At 46.6% G+C, this 23,650-nt stretch overlaps 3 protein-coding genes across 4 annotated transcripts; 2 read left to right on the top strand and 1 right to left on the bottom strand.

The window, feature by feature from the left end:
* Window positions 1-6: 6 nt before the first annotated feature.
* LOC117848995 (putative cis-zeatin O-glucosyltransferase) lies at window positions 7-1,109 on the bottom strand. The gene is made up of 2 exons (XM_034730608.1): window positions 523-1,109; window positions 7-43 (listed from the first exon to the last, which is right to left on the bottom strand). The coding sequence occupies exons 1-2, from the start codon at window positions 1,107-1,109 to the stop codon at window positions 7-9; spliced, it is 624 nt and encodes a 207-aa protein (XP_034586499.1).
* A 7,108-nt stretch (window positions 1,110-8,217) lies between these two features.
* On the top strand, window positions 8,218-12,031 carry LOC117850613 (plant cysteine oxidase 2). 2 transcript variants are annotated; one of them, XM_072292647.1, is made up of 6 exons: window positions 8,218-8,823; window positions 10,242-10,360; window positions 10,484-10,646; window positions 10,791-10,997; window positions 11,132-11,188; window positions 11,751-12,031. In XM_072292647.1, the coding sequence occupies exons 1-6, from the start codon at window positions 8,580-8,582 to the stop codon at window positions 11,861-11,863; spliced, it is 903 nt and encodes a 300-aa protein (XP_072148748.1). In that variant the 5' UTR covers window positions 8,218-8,579; the 3' UTR covers window positions 11,864-12,031. The 2 variants fall into 2 exon arrangements, with proteins under 2 accessions (XP_072148748.1, XP_034588365.1); XM_034732474.2 differs by lacking the exon at window positions 11,751-12,031 and having other exon boundaries at window positions 8,224-8,823; window positions 11,132-11,683.
* Window positions 12,032-13,693: 1,662 nt separating this feature from the next.
* LOC117848956 (DNA damage-binding protein 1) lies at window positions 13,694-22,806 on the top strand. The gene is made up of 19 exons (XM_034730552.2): window positions 13,694-13,897; window positions 14,456-14,504; window positions 14,594-14,653; window positions 14,730-14,821; window positions 15,001-15,052; window positions 15,234-15,296; window positions 15,417-15,466; window positions 16,008-16,083; window positions 16,214-16,426; window positions 16,536-16,642; window positions 16,723-16,831; window positions 16,947-17,147; window positions 17,229-17,444; window positions 17,680-17,790; window positions 19,719-19,994; window positions 20,080-20,354; window positions 21,060-21,411; window positions 21,563-21,847; window positions 21,946-22,806. The coding sequence occupies exons 1-19, from the start codon at window positions 13,794-13,796 to the stop codon at window positions 22,525-22,527; spliced, it is 3,273 nt and encodes a 1,090-aa protein (XP_034586443.1). The 5' UTR covers window positions 13,694-13,793; the 3' UTR covers window positions 22,528-22,806.
* Window positions 22,807-23,650: the final 844 nt, after the last annotated feature.

Below are 23,650 nucleotides of genomic sequence, written 5' to 3'. Positions count from 1 at the left end.
ACGAACCTACGAGACTATGGCTCTGTTTGGCACAGCTCCACTTCTAAACTCCAGCAACTCCATCAAAAAATTCAGCCAAACACCCCAACTCCAAAACTCCATGGAGTTGCCAACTCCATGGAGCTGTAGTGCAAATGGAGGTGGAGTTTTGGAGCACCTCTTTTGCTGCTCCAGAAACCACTCTTTTGAACCTCCTCGTGGAGTTGGTGGATAATTACTCACCAATGCCACTAGTTACATAGAAAAAACGGTTCGTTCTATTTTCCTCCGATACTCCACGCACTCGTCTCCACCGCGCCTTGGCCGCCCGTCGCTCCCGCCGCCGGCCGCCCCCAGCGCCGCCCGTCGCTCCCGCCGCCGGCCGCCGTGGCCCCTCCGTCCCGCGCCTTGGAGCCCCGCCGCCGGCCGCCCCCACCACCGCCCACCCTAGCCTCGCCATCGGCCGCACCCCCCGCCGCCCGCCCGAGCCCCGCCGCCGGCCGCACCCACCGCCGTCGGCCCGAGCCCCGCCGCCGGCCGCACCCCCTGTCGTCGAGCCCGCGCGCGCGCAGGAGCCGCTGCCCGGCGTCCGTCCACGCGGCGTCGTAGGACGCTGACACGCATTGCAGGCAGTACGCCTCGGCATTGGGGAATATCCGCGCCGCCTCAGGCACTGCGAAGGAGCTGAGGCGGTCGTACAGGACGACGACGCGGCGGGAGCGCATGGAGAGGCTCGCGAGGAGGCTGGTGACCGGGCCGCGCGCGCCCGCGATGAAGGCGTCGCACATGGGGATGAGGTGTGACGGGAACGGCGAGGGCGCGGCCGGGTCCGGCGGTGGGGAGGCGTACGCGGGGACGGGGACCTCGAGCTCGTGGAAGCGGATGCGGCGGAGGGCGTCGTCGCCCCAGCCGTGCACGCGCGCGTGCGCCTGGCGGACGTGCGCCCCCGGCGCCGCGTAGTGCACGGGGAGCCCCCGCGACGCGAGCTGCAGCGACAGGTGCAGCATCCCGTTGAGGTGGCCCTGCGCCGGGAACGGCACCGCTACGTCGGCAACGGATTCCATGGAGGTCTCAGGCTTGGGCGGCAGAGCTTGATGTTGTAGCGTACAGTAGTTGGCCTCCGGCTCCATGTACTAGTGGGGATAGAGAGGATGACAAGTGGGGCCTGAATTGGGGGCAACAATGGCAATCCACACTGAAATCGATCTTTTTTGGAGTTGAGAGTACCCATCTAGCCAAACACCCCATTTTTGTTCTGGAGTTCTAGAGTGGAGCAGCTCTACTCGGAGTTGGAGCCATGCCAAACAGGGCCTATAGATGGCAACGGGCACATTACCGACGGGTAGAGGGTTTACAAACCCGCACCCGCGAGGCAAACCCTGTGCCCGCACCCGCGCCCGCGACCCGTCACGGGTAAGAAATTGAACCCGCACCCGTCACACGCGACGGGGGGCGGCGGAGGGCGGAGGAGGAGGAGGCGGCGCCGCGGCGGGCGGCGGAGGGGGCGGCGCCCGGCGGAGAGGCGGAGCGGCCTCGCTGGCGGGAGGCGGAGCGGCCTCGTTGGCGGCGGCCGCCGGAGCGGGCGGCGGGCGGCGGACCAGATGGCGGCGGGGAGGTGGGCGGGCGGAGCGGTGGCCGGCGGGGAGGTGGGCGGGCGGAGCGGTGGCCGGCGGGGAGGTGGGCGGGCGGAGCGAGGCGTCGAGCCGAAGCCGAGCCTGCCTGCGCGCCGCTGCGTTGTGCGGCCTGGAGTCGGGAGTGCGGCTGTGCGGCGGGGGTCCGGGGGAGCCGGGGGAGGACAAGCGAACTCTAGAAAATCATTTATATAATTTGTGCAGCGGCCTGTCATGTGGGTTTGTAGGCACGGGTAAAGTATTTTTATATACTCGAAAATTTAAACTCACACCTGTGTCCGTGAGTACAAAATGGCACTATATTCTCACCCTAACGGGTTTTTACCCATTACCAACCATACACGAGAGTTCGCGGTATGGGTGGCGGAGCTCCGACAAAGGCCGGCAGGGACCCGATATGGGCCACCGGATCAGGCACATAGAACAACCAAATTAGCCCCGAAGATACAAGTACACCTACAAAAATTCGCACGATTTTATCATAGCAAAATTGGCTGGTGGGTACTCTTGAAAATTTAAATATGATTTTACCATAAGCCACTGCAAAAGGAGAACAAAGAGGAAAATCACTTTTTCAAACAGGGAAACACTATACCCACTATTTTCATTCATATCAAAAGCAATTTAAATTGGTTGTATTCCCTTTGCCTACCTCTTATTACGGGATGGCGTTCATGGCTGGCAATAAGGTACTCTATAGGCTATGAGCCAGGCACCCATAGACCCACCGTCATCTTGTTGAGCGTCCTTCTTCGACCTTGAGGAACAACGATGATATGAAGCATCCCAATAGAAGTATCTTGAAGTTCAAGGTGCTCTACTTCGCAGAGCGCGAAGAGATGGTGGAGAATTGACCTAGTACTGGAGGCCTGGAACCGAATCGGAGGTAAGCCATGAGTGGTGGATGAGGCCATCCCATCGCCCTGAGCGCGTGCTAGGAGGAGCCCCATTGAACATTGCAGCATGCACGAGCGTAGCCATGTGCTAGGGGGAGGCCCCATGGAATGGGCCGTTGCAGGGAGGGGTTGAATGTCAGGTTGGATCTCCATCAGAAAGGGTCGCCGCCGCCGCTGAGGAGATGTCGTGAGGGGATGTGATTGGGAGGGGAGGGGATGAACACGGTGCCCTAATAAGGAAGTGCAGGCTAAGTGGCAAAGTTGTTCTTTTCTTTTGCCTTTCCATTTAAACTTATTAAAATAGTGGGTGCCATCATTGTAGCAAATTAGCATATCTGAAGAGTGTCTTTTAAATAAAACCCTTGTTTCTTAGTGGCTTTTGGCAAAAAAATTGTTGAAAGAGTGACCCCTGCTATTAGTTTTCTTTTTATCATTATATGGCTAGAATTTGGTTGGTTAAATGGCTTAACTAGCTTTATTGTATAGAATTTCTTATTGCCCGAGCGTGCACGCGCTTGCCATAGCCAGTCGCAACTAGAGGTGAGCAAATTTGGCCTGACCCGACCCGACCTGACGGCCCGACCCGAGCTTGTCGGGCTAAGCTCGGCCTGTGACCTTTATAGTGCGCTCATTTTTCTGGCCCGAAAAAAATCTGGGCGGGCTAAGCTCGGCCTAGTAATTTTTTAAATTATCTTTCAACTTAAAAAAAAGTGGGCGGCCCGGCCCGAAATGATCGCCCCGAAAGATGTTAGTCAGTGGGGCTTGGTCACGTTTTTAGGCCCAAAACATTCCAAGCTTTTGCCGGCCCGGCCCGAGCCCAACTTAGCCCGCATTTTGCTCAGGTCTAGTCGCGACTACTAATTCAAATCAAAACTCACAAATCAAGTGTGAAGCCAAGCAGATCGGAACAGATATTGAGAAGCAATCAAACCTCGCAGTAAGGAGTGAGGAAAGTTAATCTTGAGGAGAATTGTGCGTGCGCTTACCTCGCCGGCGTTGTCGGCTTCGTCGTCGCGGATGGAGCAAGCGCAAGATGGAGGGAAGCATCAAGGGAAGTGGTAGCCCGTAGCCGGATCCAGATATGACAATGCCAAGCAACGTTGTGGCGAGACTGCGCCAGCGTGAGAATGTTCATACGCAGGGAGAGTTGCGACCTGATCGGGTGAGGACTGGGGTCGTGGAGTTGGGTCTGGAGCCTAGGTTGCTTGGGCTGCTCCGCTATTCTCTTCTCTACTAGCTAATTTGAGAATTCTTTCTTTGCTCGTTAAAAGCCCTATGAAATTTTGGGAGGTGGAGGCTGGCAAAAAAAACTACTGTAATGGGAGAAGTTCGACAAACCCTAATATTGGCATGTGTGTTTTGTAATACTATGTGACAATATTATAAGAGCGTATATGTACATATCACATATACATATATAGTATGAATGATTGATTTATACTAAAGGGAGATATATAAGAAAGGCTTGCGCTATGAGTTTTAGCGATGTGCATCTTACTCATTGCATCCATCCCTTCATATTCTGTTGGTGTTGGATGGGTCAAACGCCTTATATACCTTGCTACGTTTAAATTACATACTCACGATATATAGTATTCCCTCCATTGCAAAATGTAAGGTGTTTTCATTCAGTGTTAAGTGAAACTTCTCTAATTTTGACAAAGTTAAAGAAAAAAAATTCAAGAAGCCACCATCGATCATCTACAAAGCATCAAATTAGTTGCATACAATCCATTGTCAAAATATTTTGATAGTGAATTTATTGATATTCTAAATATAATTATTTTTATAAACTCGAACTTAGAATAAAATTTGATCCAACATCCTACATTTTAGAACGAGCATATATTTACGTCGCGTGAAAACCTACTGCTACAAACTATTCGAACATTATTATCGATGGGTGCGGATACATACATGGATGGTCAGTTGGTCATGAAAAGAAGGAATATATATATCTCGCGCTTGGCCATGCGAGCATCCTAGGAGTAGGATAAAATAATATAACCTGCAGGCCGGGCGAGACAAGAACGAAGCACATCCTCGTTCGGCTACATGCCTACCCACCCACCCCATGCTGAACCATACGTGCAAGCATCGCATGCATCTCTCAAGCGAGGGTCACCCAAAATTAAAACTTCTTCCGATCCGATCCATGGGCAGAGAGAGAACCCGGCCCCCTGGTGTGGCTGGTGCCATACCGTGCACGACGACCTGCAAACGACCACCACGTACACGCGTGGTGTGCGTATAGAAAAAGCTCAGGTCGGCGGATCGACGGGCCGTCGTCCGATACTTTTGACGACGCAAAGGTAGGTAGAGGCCCTGCGGCGCCGCGTGTGCATGCACTAGCTACCTGCGATTTTACAAATGGCACGTATAGGCTAAGCTACGAGAACGAGAGATGACGTAGATCCTTTCGTGATTCGTCCTATTGGGCCGGCCGGGCGGGCGGGCGTATACGCCTTGCGTGCAATGCACTACACCCATCGCCCACAGGAAAGGGCGCGGTAGAGTTCTGCTCTCGGTTCCGCCCCCAAAAGTCTACCAACTTTTCTACCCGTGGCTGCTGGTATTCTACCGTACCAGCAGTAGTTTTCAAGTGGATTTGTGTACTCGATCCAGTTGGGAGCCGTGCCGTCGTCGACAACGTACTGATGATCAGCTCTACGAGACTACGACTACGAGTCTCCGGTTCCCTGAACAATTGGTGCGCCCGCCGCAAGCTGACCCAATGACCAAATGTGATGCCTCTCCAAGCTCGATTCCACATCATCGGATGGCGATGGGTTTTTCCGATTTCATGCCGCAAACTCCGTCCACGCTGACAGGCTACACAGCTTGTGTTTTCCAAAGACAGCAGACATGGACGACGCTCCGCACGTACGTCCACGTGAGGGTATCCCGTCGTCATGAACGTCCACACGACTAGTTTCAAAGAGAACCTAGTAACGAGACCGAAGAGATTCTTACACATACTTCTACTTCACACAGTTGTGACCCTAAATTAGCGGCATGTGATTTAAAACGCGCTCTACATTATTTATAATATAAAAATGAAACTATTTTTCATGGATTTCCATTCAAAAAAACATAGGCTGAATATCGGTGGACGGTGATGGCACTTGTGGCCGTTATCCTCACTAGAAGCTTTATTGTGAGGAAACACTCACACCCTTGCTCATGTGGACGGCATGCATGGTAACGTTCTTTTGCCGCTGCAGGCCTGCAGTAGTGGTTTTGATGGTAAGTTGTTCTGCTATGCTCGTTTTATTGCTGTTGCTTCCTGGTCTGGGTTCGCTTGGGTTTCAATTGAAAATACATGGATGGAATCTCTATAGACAGTGGCGGCATCTTAACCGCTTCGCCGTGAGGAAACATCCACCCCTTTGCTTGCTGCTATGGGTGGCATGCGTCATGATGTTCGTTTGCTGATGTGCAGTCGTGGTTTACCGTTTGTAAGTTGTTGCGGCGGTTTGTTTTATTGCTCTTAAGCTTCGTCGTGAGGAACAGGGCCAAGCTGGCAAAAATCGAGGCCGTGTACTAAACTCTAAAATGAGACCTGCCTCCCAAAAAAATAGAACTATAAATAAAATATATGATATATATCACAATAAGATATATTAAAAACCGTACTTATTCGACTTTTGCTTTCATAATCTTTAATTGAATTGCTTCATTCTTGTGACTCTTTTCTAACAAATTTATCCATAGCCCTCTTTTGAGATTGAGTTAAATCCACTATTCTTTGTTTTTTCTTACGTTTTTGTTTTTTCTTACGTTTTTTAAACAGATTCATACTTTCTAGACCGGTTTGCAGAAGACATGACTACAATCTTGGATTGGAACACTAGATAATCCAGAACTAGAACAAAGATAACTGAACACCTAAATGGATCAATATTATATTAGTCATCACCCATCAATATTGATTAAAATATTGAAAATTAACTGAACCAAATTAGTATACCTGGAGCGATCGATCACAATTGACAGATCGATCGGTGAAAAGGAAGTCTTCTACAGTTGTACTGGTGCCGATCCTGATTCCCGACGACCTGACGCCGCGAACGCGCTGCGCACCGCCAGCACGACGGGACCCTAACCGGCGAATTGGCGATCGGTGAAAAGCGGAAAAGGATTAAAGGAAGCAGGGCCACACACAGCGCACCGCACCGGAGCCGACACGGCGAAACGTGCTGCGCCAGTGCGCCACCAGCGACGTGCCGACGTGACTGCACACTGCACGGCTAACGCGACCGACGGGCAACGCGTCACGCGCGACGGATGGACTCCCGCGCGAGTCTACGACCTGGCAGTCTGACACCCGCGCGGCGTTGCGCCTACCGCCTAGAAGGCTAGAACCAGGCCACCAGGGTCCAGGGCATATACAGGCATACGGCTATACCCTATAGAAGTCAGCAGGTTGGTGGGCCCCTCCAATTTCGGGGGCCCTGTTCCATTGAACCTCTTGCACATGCATGGGCTCGGCCCTGGTGAGGAACCTCACCCTTGCTTGTTGCCGTGGATGGCATGCACTTGCAGGCCTGTAGTGGTGGTTTTGTCGTTTGTAAGTTGCTGCGGCGATTGCTTTATTGCTATTGCCGCCTGGTTTGGGTCCACCTAAGTTTCGATCGAAAAACCACGGGTGGGTTTTCAGGAGGCGATGGTGGTATACGTGGCCGTTACCCTTATTAGAAGTTTTGCCGTGAGGAATCACATCCTTACTTGTTGCCGTGGGCGGCATGCACTGCATATCTACAAAGTGGTGGTTTTGTTGTTTGTAAGTAGCTACGGTGGTTGTTTTATACTACCGGTTTGGATCCGCATGGAATTCGATTGAAAAACCATGGGCGGAGTTCCAGACGGGTTGATGGTACGTGCAATTGTTATCCTCGCTAGAAGCTTCGCCGCGGGTGGAACCACCCCTTGCTTCCTGCTATGGGCGGCATGCATGATGATGTTCGTTTGCTGCTGCAGGCCTGTAGTGGTGGTTTTGTCGTTTGAAAGTTGTTGTGCAATTGTTTTATTGCTATTGCCTTCTGGTTTAGGTCCGCCTGGATTTCCATTGCAAAACCATGGGTTCATTCTCCGGTTAGTGGTGGCAGCATCCGGGCTGTTGTTACCCTCTCTGGAAGCTTCGTCATGCCTACCGTTGTAGTATGCAGGCCGTAGTGATAGTTTTATTATTTTTATTGTTGGTGTTTTATTTTGGTGGTTACCTAAATTTTGTATCATGACCCGAGATAGGAAGACAGTAATTTATCTACAGACTACTTGATTGGTTTACCTCTAGATCATTGAGACGTTCAACTTACTAACATGCATGCAGCACAGTTTTCCTATTCTAAAAGTAGTAGTTTTGGTCTTTCTTTCTTGCGCTCTTGCCACTTAACTACATATGTTGTGCAAGTGTTTAAATATTTACCGTGTTTATAAAATGTATAAAAAATGGACAAAACCTAGGACGAGGGACGTGGTGGACAAGAACAAGAACCCCTCCACGGTGGCACGCAGGTCCACGTTGTTTAATTTGGCCTAGCACAGTATAGATAGGGTGACCTGGCAAACAAGCCACCAAACCTTCGAAGCAGAGTACACACCTAGAGAGAGAAAGCGGGAGCGGATTTGGAGAGAGAGAGCGGATTTGGATTGGAGGGAGGGATAAACTATTTAAGAGAGGAGCAGAGAGAGAGGGGTAAACCGGAACCGGAGGCAGTATGGGATTCAGCCCACAGGAAGGGCGGTCTGGTCTCCTCCTTCCTCCCGTCGTCGCCCCCGGTTTTGGCTTCGTCCCTCGCCCGCTTCCCCGCACCGCGGTTTGGCTGCCTTTGCCTCCCTCCCTCTACTTCTACTGCAGACCCCCGCCCCCCATGGATCGAAATATCAGCAATCCACTCCCTCCTCCCGATTTAGGATATATATACCCACCCCCGTCGATCCCTTCGCCCAGTTCGCCACCGCGCCGCCGGACCCTGTCTCGCCTGTTCCGGCCCGTCCTGCCGCCGCGCCTTGAGGCAAGATCCCGCTGCGGCGTCGCCAGGGGCTCCTGACCGCGCGGTCTCGCCCTGCCATGCCGGTTCAGGTCGGAGGGAGCAAGGTGGCGGAGCCCAGGGCCAGGGTGGAGCTCTCGCCCACCGCCGTCGCCGACAAGGGCCGCGCCTCGTCCAAGAAGTTCCGCCGCCGCCAGAAGAAGGCCACGTCTTCCCTGTCGCCGATGCAGAGGCTGTTCGACACCAGCAAGGAGGTCTTCGCGGGCTCCTCGCCGGGCTTTGTGCCGCCGCCGGACGCCGTGGCGCGCCTCTCGGGCCTCCTCAGTACGTATCGCGCCTCGCCTCCCTTCTTCATCAGTAGAGTAAAAGCTGCTGTCTCTGTGCCGTGCGATTTGATGCTTGTTCATGAAGAGAAACTCTACTGCCTCGGTTACATGTGCGCGTCCTTTAGTCCTGTACAGGACTCGTACATGTCCCTCGTGCTCAGGATGTAGAGACAGCGACGATAACTGTATCGATGGGTGGATCACAGGGATGAACATTTTTACTGTTTGAGGCATCGTTCTCGTTCCTTTCATTTCATCTCGTGAAGCATCCATTTTTGGCATGATAAGGTAAAGGTCCTGGGCCTGGGACTGGGTGCCATACCTTGGTTCGGTCCACGTTGTGACCCGTGCTTTTGCTATGCATGTAACGGCATGTTTGCCATCCCGTGCCATTGCAACAGTGCCCCTGGGAGAGCGATATTTAACTATTAGGCCTCCTCCAATGGTACGAGCTATTACCTAGCTCTAAGCACTTTAGGAGATAACTTTTCCAATAATCTGGCTTTTAGCGCGCAGCTCATAATATGAATGATCCCACATGTCATCCCCACGTAATTTTGAAGTGCGTGTACGAGACTATCTCTCGATCAAGAGACAGCTCTTCTCTCTCTTAAAATATGAGAAAATATTCTATGACCTAGCTCATACGCAACTATCGGAGGAGGCTTATACTCAGCCTGACAAAGGGTTGCTAAGTTTGCTGGGAACCTAAAGCTTGCAATTTGCAGTACACCTGTTTAATTAGACAGATAGTTGTCGTTGTGGGGGCTAGCTCGACCATGGACCACTCCCACCCATATCCTCAGTATCAGTGATGGTAGAGAGTAGGCAAGTGCTAACATGAAGCAACTACTACAATGCTACTCCTTACGTGGCTTAAATTGTAAATCTCCCAGCATTTGACCTTTTTGTCGGTGTACGGACTACAGTGCTTGTGCCTTGAAATGTTTTTGATAGAGCATCATGTTACACCTGATGGCTTGTGAAATGGAAGCATCACTCACTGCTAATGCTATGCTGCTGGCTATTGCTTTTGCTGCTGTTCTTCTAGACCTAATGCAGATTTCTTTTGCCACGCGCTTTTGAGTTTTTTCTTGGTAGTCTTTTGTTTGCACCTGGATGTACAGCATGTCCTTTTTTCATCGTTCGGACTACAGTGTTTGTATCCATAATGTTGAACATAAAACGCTATCATTTTTCACTGGATTGCTTGTGAAATTGAAGCATCACCTCTAATGCTGTGTTGCTGACTATTAACATCCACTGCTGTTCTTTAAAATCTAATGGAAATTCTTGTGGCTTTTAGCTTTTTCTTGGTAATCTTGCACATGCATCTGTATGCACGGCACTATCCTTTGTTACTTGATATCTTAATAACGAGATACATTTGTCTAATCGTTACACCTTTGGTTGCAGATGATTTAAAACCACAGGATGTTGGGGTAGACTCTAACATGACGTACTTCAAGCATGCTGATTCTAGAGGCCCCCCTCGAGTTAGTTATCTGCATTTCTATGATTGCCCCAAGTTTTCGGTAATTTAACTTCTCCACTTTTGTGTATTACTTTTTGGTACTTAAAAGAAAAATGCGTGCGAAACTTTCTTAAATAACTTGCTAGCAAATGCCTCTTGCTGAAGCTTCGAATGGTTTGTGCAGTTTGGTATCTTCTGCTTACCGAAATCAGCAGTTATTCCCCTTCACAACCATCCTGGGATGACAGTATTTAGCAAGATACTATTTGGTTCCATGCACCTGAAGTCATATGACTGGGCTAAAAGTTCGCCAGATAGCAATGATAATGCACTTGAGAACTCAGATGGTTAGTTGTTCTTTTTCTTTATTTCTTTGAATGATGAACTTTCAGCTTTTCAGGGAAATGCTTATGCCTTTTTTTCATTAGCCACTTTCAGGAAATTAATGATGTCAATAACACTTTGTGATTTGTTTCTTGTCCTAACCACAGGAGCTCGTTTGGCCAAGGTAAATACTGATGCTGTTTTCGACGCTTCAGCTGAGACCGTAGTTCTGTACCCTGAGAATGGAGGGAATTTGCACTGTTTTACTGCGTTGACCCCTTGTGCCGTGCTGGATGTGCTGGGCCCCCCTTATGACCGTGATGATGGAAGGGATTGCTCATACTATGATGAATCACCGTTCTTGAGTTCATGTGGTGAGTTTCTTCCTTTCTTTTTGCAACTAATCTGCTGTAGGTGTAGGATCTAGGATCTAGGATGCCATTCAAACCAAAGAGTATTATTATTGGTCTTTAATCTAGTAGCTGAGAAAAATGTCCTGTGATTTCAGGTGGAGATGAACAGTATTCTTGGCTTAAAGAGGTTCCTACCAATTTCGAGATGAAAGGTACACAGATGCCGCGTAAGTTTAGCATCTAGGCATTACTGGCATGGCATTGTGGCGACACTGGAAGAGGATGAAGCAAATACCGCTAGCTTGGTGTAGATATCTGTAGCCGTGAAGACAGACAACAGTGGGTACTGGAAAGACTGGGCCGGGCCGGTTGCGCAGGCTAGGAAACTTGACATTTATTTGACTTTATTTCGTCTGGGTTGAAACAAAACAATCTCTTGTGGGTTGGGATGACTCTGCTTCTCTTATGCTACCAGAGTGGTCTAATAGCGCAATTCGAATTTGGGGTTTTTGGGCCATGATCATTTTTTTGTTTCCCTGTAGGCAGAAATGTACGCAGGTGTTCCTTTTTGAAATGATCATGGACCGAATTAGTGGGTCGTTTGCTTGGTTTGTTGAGCAGGGGAGGGTAGCTTCACCTGCTTTTCATGTTTCAGGGGCGCATCTTCTGTTTCCTTGTTGAACAAAGAAAATGTCTCATGTTATATCCTTGCATGACTGCCCTTTGCTCTGCGTCTACTAGTATGCAAACTGCGAGCCTTTTTGCACGTTGCAGTTGAGCCGTGCGCTGTCTTGGTGCACAAAAGGATGTGGATATGGCCCAGACTCCAGACCTGTAAACTGGGAGCTGCGACAGTGGCTGGGAGGTCCAAGCGGACGGAGGACTAGCTGGCAACAGTATTTGTTATTGTACTGTACTTGTCCTGTGTCGAATGCTGGCAACATTTGGCATGCACGGGTGGCATGGCAAGCTGAGGCCATTTTTGGTTCTTCGCACCAGCATCCATTTGGAATTGACCGGTCTGTTTGGCAGCTCTATGCCCGATTCTGATTTTTTATGGGAGCTGATTTTCGGAGAAAAGTGATTCTATGGTTGGAAGTGATTCTCTTTGATTTGCTACCATAAATTTTTAAAATCAGGATGGAGAATCATTTCACAGAAGTAAAAAAAGATACTTTTTTCAACTGCCAACCTTTTAGTTCATTTTAGAGAATCACTTCACAGAATCAACAGGAATCACTTCTCTCTGGAAACTGTCACTTGTCACTTCTGTTTGAAAATTGTTTGGCAGAGCTCCTGCTGGATTCAATAGAGATGTCACTTCTGTTTGAAAATTGTTTGGCAGAGCTCCTGCTGGATTCAATAGAGAATCAGATCACCCTTAACATATGCATCAGAAAAAGAAAAGGAGGTGGAAACATACTACAAATCTCCAATCCTAACCCTGAACCCGAACCTTTGTCGGAGGAGTTTGAGGCCCCTTCTGATTCTCGAAGAATGAGAGGGCAATGGGATTGATACCGAGACTTACGAAGAAAGATTTCTTCTTATTGTCATAGAAGCTCACCGGAGAAAATTATGTCTGTGCTTGCTTGCTCTTTTTCATTCCTTTTGGGTCAGTTTGGTTTAGAGGCAAAGCTTTGCCTCGCCTTGCCAGCAAGGGCAAGCCTCTCCTCGCCAGGCAGACCGAGCCGAACTGGCTCTCTAGAGCTAGCAAGGATTTTGTCTTGACAGCACGAGCCCTAAGACTGCTTGCCCGTCAACCAAACTTTGAGATCTCCCGTAGATTCTTGCTGGGCTGGGCAAGGCAAGCCTTGCTCAAGGATCCAAATGTTTTCTGCATAGAATGAGACAGGGAAAGCGAAGGCATGTGGAGATTGACCCTTTTCTCTTCGCAAAATCTTCACCCGTTGCTATGCGGTGGAGATTGATCAATGCATAGCAATTCGGAGATCCGAGTGGGGAGCCGTCTGAGATGAAAATGTTATGCGCGGTGTTTCAATAAAGCGGCCTCCGCTTTGCCATCACCAATGTTACCTGAGCTTATCAGGCCATTCCCACATGCCGCTCTCTAGAGCGATGAATGCCATTCTCTATGTCTGTGACGAAGGTAACATGTTCATCGGTTCGCTTTAACGCTGCAAGTAGTTACTCTCTGCCAGAGAATGGAGCTAGCAAACCATGCCACATAAATGGTGGAACGTCAAAATTGCTATACATATCCATTGAGATAAATTTCTTCCAACTTTAGTTTTGCAAATAATTTGGTTACTAGAGAGCATACACGCGTTACACGGTTACAGACTTAAGAGTGGCTCTGTGAAATTGATTGCCCAGCCAAAGCCATATATTTTTCTTGATACTCCGGTCCAAAATGTATGTCGTTTTGGCTTTTCTAGGTACATAAATTTTATTATGTATCTAGACATAAATATAGGTATGCACCTAGAAAACCCAAAACGACTTACATCTTGGAATGGAGGGGTACTTAGATTTCCAAAGCCATTTTTTTGAGACGATATTTCCAAACGAAACAGGATTAATATTAAGGCACCGGCCCAACGATGAAATGGCTGGGCCTAACATTGCAGGCCAAGTACTAAACAGGGATGATCGTACGGATAAGGAAAGCAGCCCAGCCCAACTATGAGATACCCGGGCCTGTGGGCCGACGACGTCCGGCACAGCTCCGCCGCGCTAGAAAAGAAGCTGCGCGAGCGCGACCTTCCCGAGCGACACCTCGTCCCTCTCTGACCACCACCGCCTCCTTCCCCGACCTTCCAGAGCCCACTGCCCCCGGCGGCGGCGGCGGCGGAGATGAGCGTGTGGAACTACGTGGTCACGGCGCACAAGCCGACCAGCGTCAGCCACTCCTGCGTCGGCAACTTCACCAGCCCCAACCAGCTCAACCTCATCATCGCGTAAGCGCGCTAATTAATCCCCACCCCCCTTCCCCCGTCTTCTCCCTCTCAGCCATGGTTCTAATCCTCCGGAATGGCCAAGCCATTCGGATTAGGCCCAGGGCGGCGTCTCTTAGGGTTTTGGGTTGGAGGTGGGAGGCGGCCTAGGGTTTGCCCTGAGCTGGAACACTCTGCAATGCGTGATTTCCTCGAATTCGTCTGGACTGTTCCAGATTTATTTCTGCGCGGGACGAGACAGGGAAAGCGAACGCGTCTGATTCCCTCCATATTTTTCTTTTTTGGGAGGACTAATTGGGTTTGCCCCCTAGTTATGTGGGATCTGACATTAGCACAGTTAAACCCTACTAGGATGTTGAACAGGTTTAGTAATACAAAACGGCATGATGAAATCAAACTACAATTGACGAAATGTCAGATGTTCTATGGCCGTTTGTGGTGAATTTGCTGCCTAGTGATACATTCTATGATGTCACCACGAAACTCTTTCAACTGCTGCAAGAGTGCAAGTTAAATGCCTGTTAAATCCTTTGCTAAAGCTTACGTGTACCAACCTTTCAGGAAATGTACCCGCATCGAGATCCATTTGCTTACTCCTCAGGGCCTTCAGGTCAGTGGTTTATAGCATTGACATTTGATGAAGTATTTTGCATCATAGTCTGCAACCATGAGACCATAACGATTTTGTTTTCCTAGCAGCCTATGCTTGATGTACCTATATACGGAAGGATCGCAACAATTGAGCTCTTCCGGCCTCATGTAAGCTAGCTATAACAGTTGATATTTTGTCATTGTGAAGTCTTTAAATTAATCTTCTATTGTTTCTGCTCCTCAGAATGAGACTCAGGATTTTCTTTTCATTGCTACGGAGAGGTACAAATTCTGTGTTCTGCAATGGGACACAGAAAAATCAGAGCTCCTCACCAGGTTTGGGCATTGACTTTCCTTTTTTTTTAACTTTATAAAGCAATGATTGAGGTCGCAAGTCCCACTTAATTTGTCCATAGGGCAAAAGCATATTGCCACTCAATAACATATGTTGAAAGTTGAAACACTGCAGCTGCCTATTTTTGTATGGATGAATAATGTTTTTTCTGTTTATGTAGAGCAATGGGTGATGTTTCTGATCGCATTGGCCGTCCTACTGACAATGGACAGGTGCAGTCATCTTTTTCAGATTCAACCCCTTGTATTGGCTTGTTGGAACAGCATGGAAATTTTCCTTTGACTTGAACTTTCAGTTATCCATCATTTTACAGACTTTTGCATGTATAGAGGGAGAGCAATATTTTACCTGGACACAGTAATACTAACAACTGGCCTTTTGTTTATTGTGTAGATTGGAATTATCGACCCTGACTGTAGACTTATTGGTCTTCACCTCTATGACGGCTTATTTAAGGTAAGCATACTGTCTGCTTCATTAGGTTTGTGAATTTCTGATTCGTCATTTATTACCAAATTGTACTTATACATATCCAATATGGATCTCTTATTTCCTTTGACTATCCTTCCTTGTCAGGTTATACCATTTGACAACAAAGGACAGCTGAAGGAAGCTTTCAATATCAGGTATGAGTGTGGAAATTTCTAACTGTTTTTATTTGCTGAGAATTGAGAAGAATATTTATGTGATCTGGAAATTGTTGTGGTTGTGGTCTATAATTAGAAATATTGAAGCACGTGTGCATACTCACTATTTGTCCATGTGTTGTTGCAACCTTTACAGAATTTTGTTAGAGAACCATAATGTGCACATGGTCGAACCTTGTTTTGATTTTTCAATTCTTCTATTCATTAGCATAAAATTGTTGTGTTTATTTTGTTATTATGTCTTCGCTTGTTTGTCGATCAAATTGAAGCACATAATTTCTCATGGCATCTCGAGAGCATACTAATGCTTTACCGTTTGTCTCTTGCTATCAACCATGAGCTATGTTACTATGTTAGCAACATTCATTTGTTTGGGAAGCTCATCACAAATCTTAATTTTTCATTATTGGTGATTAACTTTATCCAAATGTATATGGACTCTGATATTTTGAGTATATTGCCTAATAGTTAGTGTTAATGTTATTCAGACTCCCTTATAGTTAGCATTTTGTTATGATAGACTCGAAGAACTTCAAGTACTGGACATCAAGTTTCTGCATGGTTGTGTTAAACCTACTATTGTTGTCCTCTACCAGGTTTGTTTGAACTTCTTTATGACTTCTGACTTCTCCTTTGGAAACAATATAGTTTTGAACATTTGAACTGCGTTTGTTATGATTTATGGTTGTAGCTTTTATAATTTGCGTGCTCTGTGCTATACTTCAGGATAATAAAGACGCGAGGCATGTGAAGACATATGAAGTTGCACTGAAGGACAAAGATTTTGTTGAGGGTCCTTGGTCCCAGAATAACTTAGACAATGGTGCCGGTTTGTTAATACCTGTACCAGCTCCACTTGGTGGCGTCATAATTATTGGCGAGGAGACAATAGTTTACTGCAATGCCAATGCTACATTTAAAGCTATACCAATAAAACAAGTAACCTCTTCACTACATCTTTTCAATTTTTTTTGGTGCCAACTTCATTGTTGGTAGGTATCACGTCTACACTGTCTAATTCTTTGTTCCTGGTTTAATTTCTTGCTAGTCCATCATAAGAGCTTATGGACGGGTTGACCCAGATGGTTCTCGATATTTGCTCGGCGATAATACAGGAACTCTGCATTTACTTGTCCTTACCCATGAACGAGAAAGGTAACAGCTTGCATATTGTTTGGAAACTAAAAGGCTCTTACCTAACAAGTATTCTGTTTCACCTTTTGTCTTTATTTTAGGGTTACTGGTTTGAAAGTAGAGTACTTGGGAGAGACTTCAATTGCATCATCAATTTCATATCTTGATAATGGTGTTGTTTATGTTGGTTCACGATTTGGCGATTCACAGGTAGGTCAAATGCTTTCTAGCCCTTTCCATTCCTCCATGTTAGATGAAAAAAGCACACATGATATCCTTTATATTGGTCTTGGAATATGTCATAATCATTCTATTTTTCCTACAGCTGGTAAAGCTGAACCTCCAAGCTGATGCAAGTGGTTCATTTGTTGAAGTTCTGGAACGTTATGTGAATCTTGGACCTATTGTGGACTTCTGCGTGGTTGACCTTGATAGGCAGGGTCAGGGTCAGGTGGTTACTTGTTCTGGGGCATTTAAAGATGGTTCCCTTCGTGTGGTTCGCAATGGTATAGGGATTAATGAGCAGGTATTCAGTTAAGACTAGTTTGTTATGGCAAACTTTTTAATATAGAGAAGTTGAGTTGTTTATTGTCTCTTGCTTCATTAGGCTTCAGTAGAGCTCCAAGGTATCAAGGGATTATGGTCATTGAAATCTTCTTTCAATGATCCTTACGACATGTACCTAGTTGTGAGCTTTATAAGTGAGACACGGTTCTTGGCGATGAACATGGAAGATGAACTAGAAGAAACTGAGATAGAGGGGTTTGATGCACAAACCCAGACCCTGTTTTGTCAAAATGTGATCAATGATCTTCTTATACAGGTGCCTCTTTTAATGATAATCTTATCAGCTTTTCCTTGCATTTGGCATAGTAGCAGACTAGCAAAACATTATAGTGTTATGGTAAAAGATGAGTAGTCGGTGTTTTAAAGAAAAAAGCAAGTTCTTTTTTTTGGTATGTCTGCCAATTAGTTTCTTGAATATCATTATTCATCATGTTAGCAGTTATGTGGTACAAGATCAACTATTAACACTTTACCTTTGCTTTGAATGGCAGGTTACTGCTAATTCTGTTCGGTTAGTCAGTTGTACCTCTCAGGAGCTAGTGGATCAATGGAATGCACCAGCAGGATTTTCAGTCAATGTTGCCTCAGCTAATGCCAGTCAGGTGCTTTGCTTTTGGATTGCTGTGTTTTCTTTGGAAATTTGAATGGGGGTCAATCACATAAAACAGTGATACAACCAGTCACACTTACCTGTGTCACTTAATTGATATTCCCCTTGTTCTTTCTATTCTTGGGAAGTTGTCTTTCCTTTTTTCCCCTAGCAAGTAATGATATGTTGCCAAATATATTCTGATCGTTAGATGTGTAGTAATACAGACTTTGGGGGTGTTTTTCTGCTTTAGTGCCCTATTGCCTTTTTGTCAATGCACATTCTGACATGCATCAACTCTAAAATTACCCTAAATAATCCAGAAGAGAACAGGTTTAAGCGTGAGAACCATTGACTACAGACAAAGCTGAGCTTATAAAAAATTGTTTGTTGTGCACTTGCAATCACAATAATACTGTCCTTTTTTAGTATTAATTGTGATCCATATATGACTTTAATTTTTGCCTTCGTTTGGAACCTGTAAACTGGTATTCCTAGTTTTCTTTTGTTTTTTTTCCTTGAGTCTGAGGGTCAGTGCGCGATTGCTAATTGTTATGGTTCAACTGAAGAGAATCTTTATTGAACTGAGTAAAGTTTTGTTGTTATGGATCCAAAAATGATGCTCAAGGTAATTGCTAGCCCAAATCCGGAAAGGAAATCGGAATTGAAAAACTGTTAGGGTGCGTTTGGATGTCGATATTGGAGGGCTTGGTATTGAATTGGGTTCAATACCAAACCAGCCATGATATTGAAAGACACAATTCGAATTCTGTTGTTTGGATGACAATTGCAATGTCTTTTGGAATCCTGAGCAGTTCAATTCAATTTCTGTTTGGATGTGCAAATGAATTGAAACTTGGCCGTGTATCCCATCTCCCCCGTCCAAGCCTCCACCCGGTCAAGTTCGTCGCGTCGCCCCGTCCTTTGCTGACGAGTCACCCCGTCCTTGGCCGGCAAGTCAAGTCACGGAGCTCCTGCCGCTGCCCACGGTGAGGAGAGTGGCGGCGCCCCTGCAGATCAGCATGCAGAGAGGGAGGCAGAGTTCAGATCAGAAAAGGGGGAGATGCGATTAGACCTTGGCCTATGTCCTCCATGCCGGCAGTTTGGAGGGCAGATGCAATTCGAGCTCGATTTGCCAAGCTTGAGTTTGATTTGCGTTGACATGGGAGAGGCACGAGCTCGATTTGGGTGGCGTGTGGCTTGGAGAGGTGGGAGATGGAGGGGGCTAGGCATCCGAGCCTCAGCACGGAGTTCCTTCCTGCCACTGTCATGGCCTGCTCCCCGTCCTCCTCTGCGCCGCTGCCGCCGCGCTTCGATTCCCTCCCCGTCGGAGCCTTTGCAGACGTACCCAGTTCACCTTCGCCCCGAGCTTTTCTCGTTACCTGCTGAAGATACAGCACCGGATCCGTCCGCCTGAGCTGCGCCCTGCCCTCCGCCAGAGCTCCGCGTTGGGGGAGAGATGCGAGAGACGGAGAAGAGGAGAGATGCGAGAGGGAGAGAGATACGGGAGAGAGCTGGGAGGGCGATTCCAGCCAATGCGGAGGGGAAGGGCTCGGTATCGTGTGATGGACTGCAGCAGTAGGCCGAATACCCCTTGGTATTGAAGTAAGTTTCCAATTCCAATTCTCAGATCATCCAAACAGCGATATTGATGGCACCAAATACTAATTCCAAATTCTGGACTACAGTATCTACATCCAAACGGGGTGTTAGCCAAATGGTGCCTGAAATTAACAACTTTATGTAGTTGATCCCGGATATTGCAGTATCAGTTCACTTCACCTATTGCTTTGATTTGTGCAGACATTATCATCAGCAGCCATAATGTTTAGAAATATTACTTATTACTTGAATGTCCTAAGTACAAATGTATTTGAATTATTGGATGCCAACTCTATTTATTTTCACATAATATTTTTTGATTGCACAAATGTGTTGCAGGTTCTGTTGGCAACAGGTGGTGGCCATCTTGTTTACCTAGAAATTAGGGATTCTAAGCTTGTTGAAGTGAAACATGCACAGCTAGAACATGAGATTTCTTGTCTTGATTTGAACCCAATTGGGGAGAATCCACAGTATAGTTCCCTAGCTGCCGTTGGGATGTGGACAGATATAAGTGTTAGAATATTTTCACTTCCAGATCTTGAATTAATAAGGAAGGAGAATTTGGGTGGAGAAATTGTTCCTCGGTCTGTTCTGCTGTGCACCTTGGAGGGGGTATGCTCTTGACCTCACTTTCCTAAGGTCCATTGAAAGCAAAAATGGCAACTTCCAAGTAACATATACATGCTTCTGTTTTCAGGTTTCGTATTTACTTTGTGCTCTTGGAGATGGTAACCTGTTCAGTTTTCTGCTGAATGCAAGTACTGGTGAACTGACTGATAGAAAGAAGGTTTCCCTCGGGACCCAACCAATCAGCCTTCGTACATTCTCATCAAAGGGTACCACCCACGTGTTTGCTTCATCAGATAGGCCAACAGTCATCTATAGCAGCAATAAGAAGCTTCTCTATAGCAATGTCAATTTGAAAGAAGTTAATCATATGTGCCCTTTCAATACAGCCGCTTTTCCAGACAGGTTCTTTCTCACTCTAGATTTTGTGGCATGAAATTACTTAATCTTTGAGTTCACTAGCTCCTCTATGTACTTGTGAATATGTCTATTCGGTCGAGACGTTTTCCTACAAGCCATTTTGCATAGCCATCAGATCTTTGTGCAGTTTTTTGAATGTGTGGAACATGTTCTTGACAAAGTTGGTTTTTAAATTTATACTAGCAGTAGCATTTTTTTAAAAAAATAAGCTTTGCTTACAATCTGATGATACTTTTGACTTTATGAAGCTACCTCCTTTTAATGGTTACGTACTTAAATCTTATCATCAACAGTCACATTAGACAAGAGAAATCCTTTATAACCTACTCCCTCCCTCCCAAAAAACAAGTCAATCTAGGATTCAAATTTGTCCCAAAAAACAAGTCGTTTTACCCTATTTGGTATGTGCATCTGCATGCGGCTGTCAATTAGCGCCAAATATGACTAATAAATAGGGGCAAACAAGGTCATTTTACCGTCTTGTTTTTTTTAGGACGGAGGGAGTATGGTAGTTATATCTTTTAATGTGTTTGCTTGATTATTGATTGTTGCTAGTTCCGTTCTACCTGATGCTGTGAGCTCACACTTCATTCACGTCACTATTCTTGTAGTTTCTCTTAGTAATTATTCGGAAACAGTATCACTGTCTTAAGTTTGCTTCAGCTCACCCCTTCTTTTTTCAATTCACAGCCTTGCAATTGCTAAAGAAGGTGAACTCTCCATTGGAACGATTGATGATATCCAAAAGCTTCATATCCGCACAATCCCCCTTAATGAACAAGCACGTCGCATTTGCCACCAGGAGCAATCAAGGACACTAGCATTTTGCAGTTTCAAGTACAACCAGACTAGTATGGAGGAAAGTGAGACTCATTATATTCGTCTGTTAGATCATCAGACTTTTGAGTTCCTGTCTACATATCCTCTAGATCAATACGAATGTGGCTGCTCAATCATTAGCTGCTCATTTGCGGATGATAATAATGTTTATTACTGTGTGGGAACTGCATATGTTTTACCCGAGGAAAATGAACCAACAAAGGTATGTCTGAGAGCCTGATGTTTCATTGATGCTCTGTTCTCCCTTTCAATGATTATTCAGTTTACTACTGCTTGCTGCTTATTTCTTTGAATTTTGTTATTCAGTTCTCTTGCACAAAATGCTTATATATTATTGATGCATCTTGTCGTAGGGGCGAATCCTTGTATTTGCTGTTGAAGATGGAAGGTTGCAATTAATCGTAGAGAAAGAAACTAAAGGTGCAGTTTATTCGCTGAATGCATTCAATGGGAAATTGTTGGCTGCTATCAACCAGAAGATTCAATTATATAAGTGGATGCTTCGTGAGGATGGTTCACATGAGCTGCAATCTGAGTGTGGGCACCATGGGCACATACTGGCCTTGTATACTCAAACCCGTGGGGACTTCATTGTGGTTGGAGATCTGATGAAATCGATATCCCTGCTGGTCTACAAGGTAGCCATTAACTGTTTGCTTGACACATTGCATTATTTGTGACTTTTGTTTGAGTTGCTTTGTTGGGCTAATTACTAATTTGTTTTTCTTTTGAGCAGCACGAGGAAAGTGCGATCGAAGAGCGTGCTAGGGATTATAACGCCAACTGGATGACTGCAGTTGAGATGCTTGATGATGAAGCCTATATCGGGGCAGAAAATAGTTATAACCTATTCACTGTGCGCAAGAACAGTGATGCCGCCACAGATGATGAACGGGCCAGGCTGGAGGTTGTCGGGGAGTACCATCTTGGAGAGTTTGTGAATAGGTTCCGCCATGGTTCACTCGTGATGCGCCTTCCGGACTCAGAGATAGGGCAGATTCCCACGGTCATCTTTGGCACAATAAATGGGGTAATTGGCATCATCGCCTCCCTCCCACATGACCAATACGTGTTTCTGGAGAAACTCCAGTCCACTCTTGTGAAATTCATAAAGGGTGTCGGAAACCTGAGTCATGAGCAATGGCGTTCGTTCCATAATGATAAGAAGACGGCGGAAGCTCGGAACTTCCTTGATGGTGACCTGATCGAGTCATTCCTTGACCTTAGCAGGGGCAAGATGGAGGAGGTGTCTAAGGCTATGGGTGTTCCTGTGGAGGAGCTGTCCAAGAGGGTGGAAGAGTTGACGAGGCTTCACTAGATGAATGGATAGAAGTTTGCTGCAACTTAATTGCATGTAAATCCCTTGTAACTTGTATTTTTGTACTGTTGCCGTAGCATGTCGTTTTCATTGCAGGGAGTTCCCTCCTGCAATGCTGTTGCCGCCGGTCACACAAGCAAGTGTTTACCCGGGGTTGTAGCTTCCTTTGCTTTGTTGGGTGGTGGCCCAAATACTCTTCAGCTGGCAGTTTGGTGAGATTGTATTTTAATGCTGAAACAAAAGACTAGTAGTGAAAAAAAAATTGTGTTGATTCTGCCACGCTCTGGACAAGCCTTCTAAGGATATGCGCTTTGTACTTGCTGCTCTAATTAGACACGGGTAGCAAATACATGGCAGATTGGCAGTAACAGTTAACTTTTGTAGGCTTATTGCATTAAATCTGGTATGTTTTACTGGGAAAATTTTCACGTCATGTTGCCAATGTTACTAGGTTAGAGGCTTTGCATTAGCAAATCGGCGATGCTGGTAATAAACTTGCAACTCTAGCGGGGCAGGGACTCTGAACTTTTGGATGCCTCGTCTACTTCATGGAGCAGCGACAGCGGGCCAAGGCATAGTGAGTTACCGTTTCCTTATCCTCTGCGTGCTCCAGTGACATCACCGGTTTCTGACGCAGAAAGCTGTCAGTCTTTTTCTCACAATCCCACTAGCTTCCTGAAGCTGAGGCCGAGGCCGAGGCCGAGGCATGCCGTGATACTGCAATACACAAGTGTTGTGTTGGACTTGGAGCAACATGAGGACTCGTGTAACGGCCTTGAATTGAATCTGGCGACAGTTTTTTTTTTGAAACATTATCTGGCAACAGTGCAAAGAGATTGTTCCAGCATAGTGGCATAGTGGCGCCTGTACACCATATACTAATCGTTTCCAGATGGGTCGGCGTGAGTCAGGAGTAGATACAACTACCACTAGTGGACGGTAAAAGAGGCAGATGATGGCAGTGTTCAATCATAGGAAGCGGATGAGGTAGAGGCGTAGAGCGAAAGAGGGACGCCAGTTGGGACTGAGCTTGCGCATTACTAGTTGATAATGGTGGTGGTCCAGGCCCAGTCCATCCAGTCAGACAGAGTAGTTGCAATTGCGAGGGAGAGGGCCTTCCGAC

This window comes from Setaria viridis, chromosome 3 (genome assembly GCF_005286985.2).
Source record: "Setaria viridis chromosome 3, Setaria_viridis_v4.0, whole genome shotgun sequence".
NCBI lineage: Eukaryota > Viridiplantae > Streptophyta > Magnoliopsida > Poales > Poaceae > Setaria > Setaria viridis.
Note: the sequence above shows the minus strand (reverse complement) of the source record. Positions and strands in the feature narration are given on the sequence as shown.

Bases quoted from the DNA above. Each gene is read 5' to 3' on its own strand.
- LOC117848995 (XM_034730608.1), bottom strand. From the start codon at position 1,109: ATGGAGCCGGAGGCCAACTACTGTACGCTACAACATCAAGCTCTGCCG. The intron at 44-522 runs GTGCGGCCGGCG...GCTGGAGTTTAG, and splicing joins CGCGGGCTCGACGACAGGGG to AAGTGGAGCTGTGCCAAACA.
- LOC117850613 (XM_072292647.1), top strand. From the start codon at position 8,580: ATGCCGGTTCAGGTCGGAGGGAGCAAGGTGGCGGAGCCCAGGGCCAGG. The intron at 10,361-10,483 runs GTAATTTAACTT...TGGTTTGTGCAG, and splicing joins ATGATTGCCCCAAGTTTTCG to TTTGGTATCTTCTGCTTACC. The intron at 10,647-10,790 runs GTTAGTTGTTCT...TCCTAACCACAG, and splicing joins TGCACTTGAGAACTCAGATG to GAGCTCGTTTGGCCAAGGTA.
- LOC117848956 (XM_034730552.2), top strand. From the start codon at position 13,794: ATGAGCGTGTGGAACTACGTGGTCACGGCGCACAAGCCGACCAGCGTC. The intron at 16,427-16,535 runs GTAACCTCTTCA...ATTTCTTGCTAG, and splicing joins AAGCTATACCAATAAAACAA to TCCATCATAAGAGCTTATGG. The intron at 17,445-17,679 runs GTGCCTCTTTTA...TTTGAATGGCAG, and splicing joins TCAATGATCTTCTTATACAG to GTTACTGCTAATTCTGTTCG.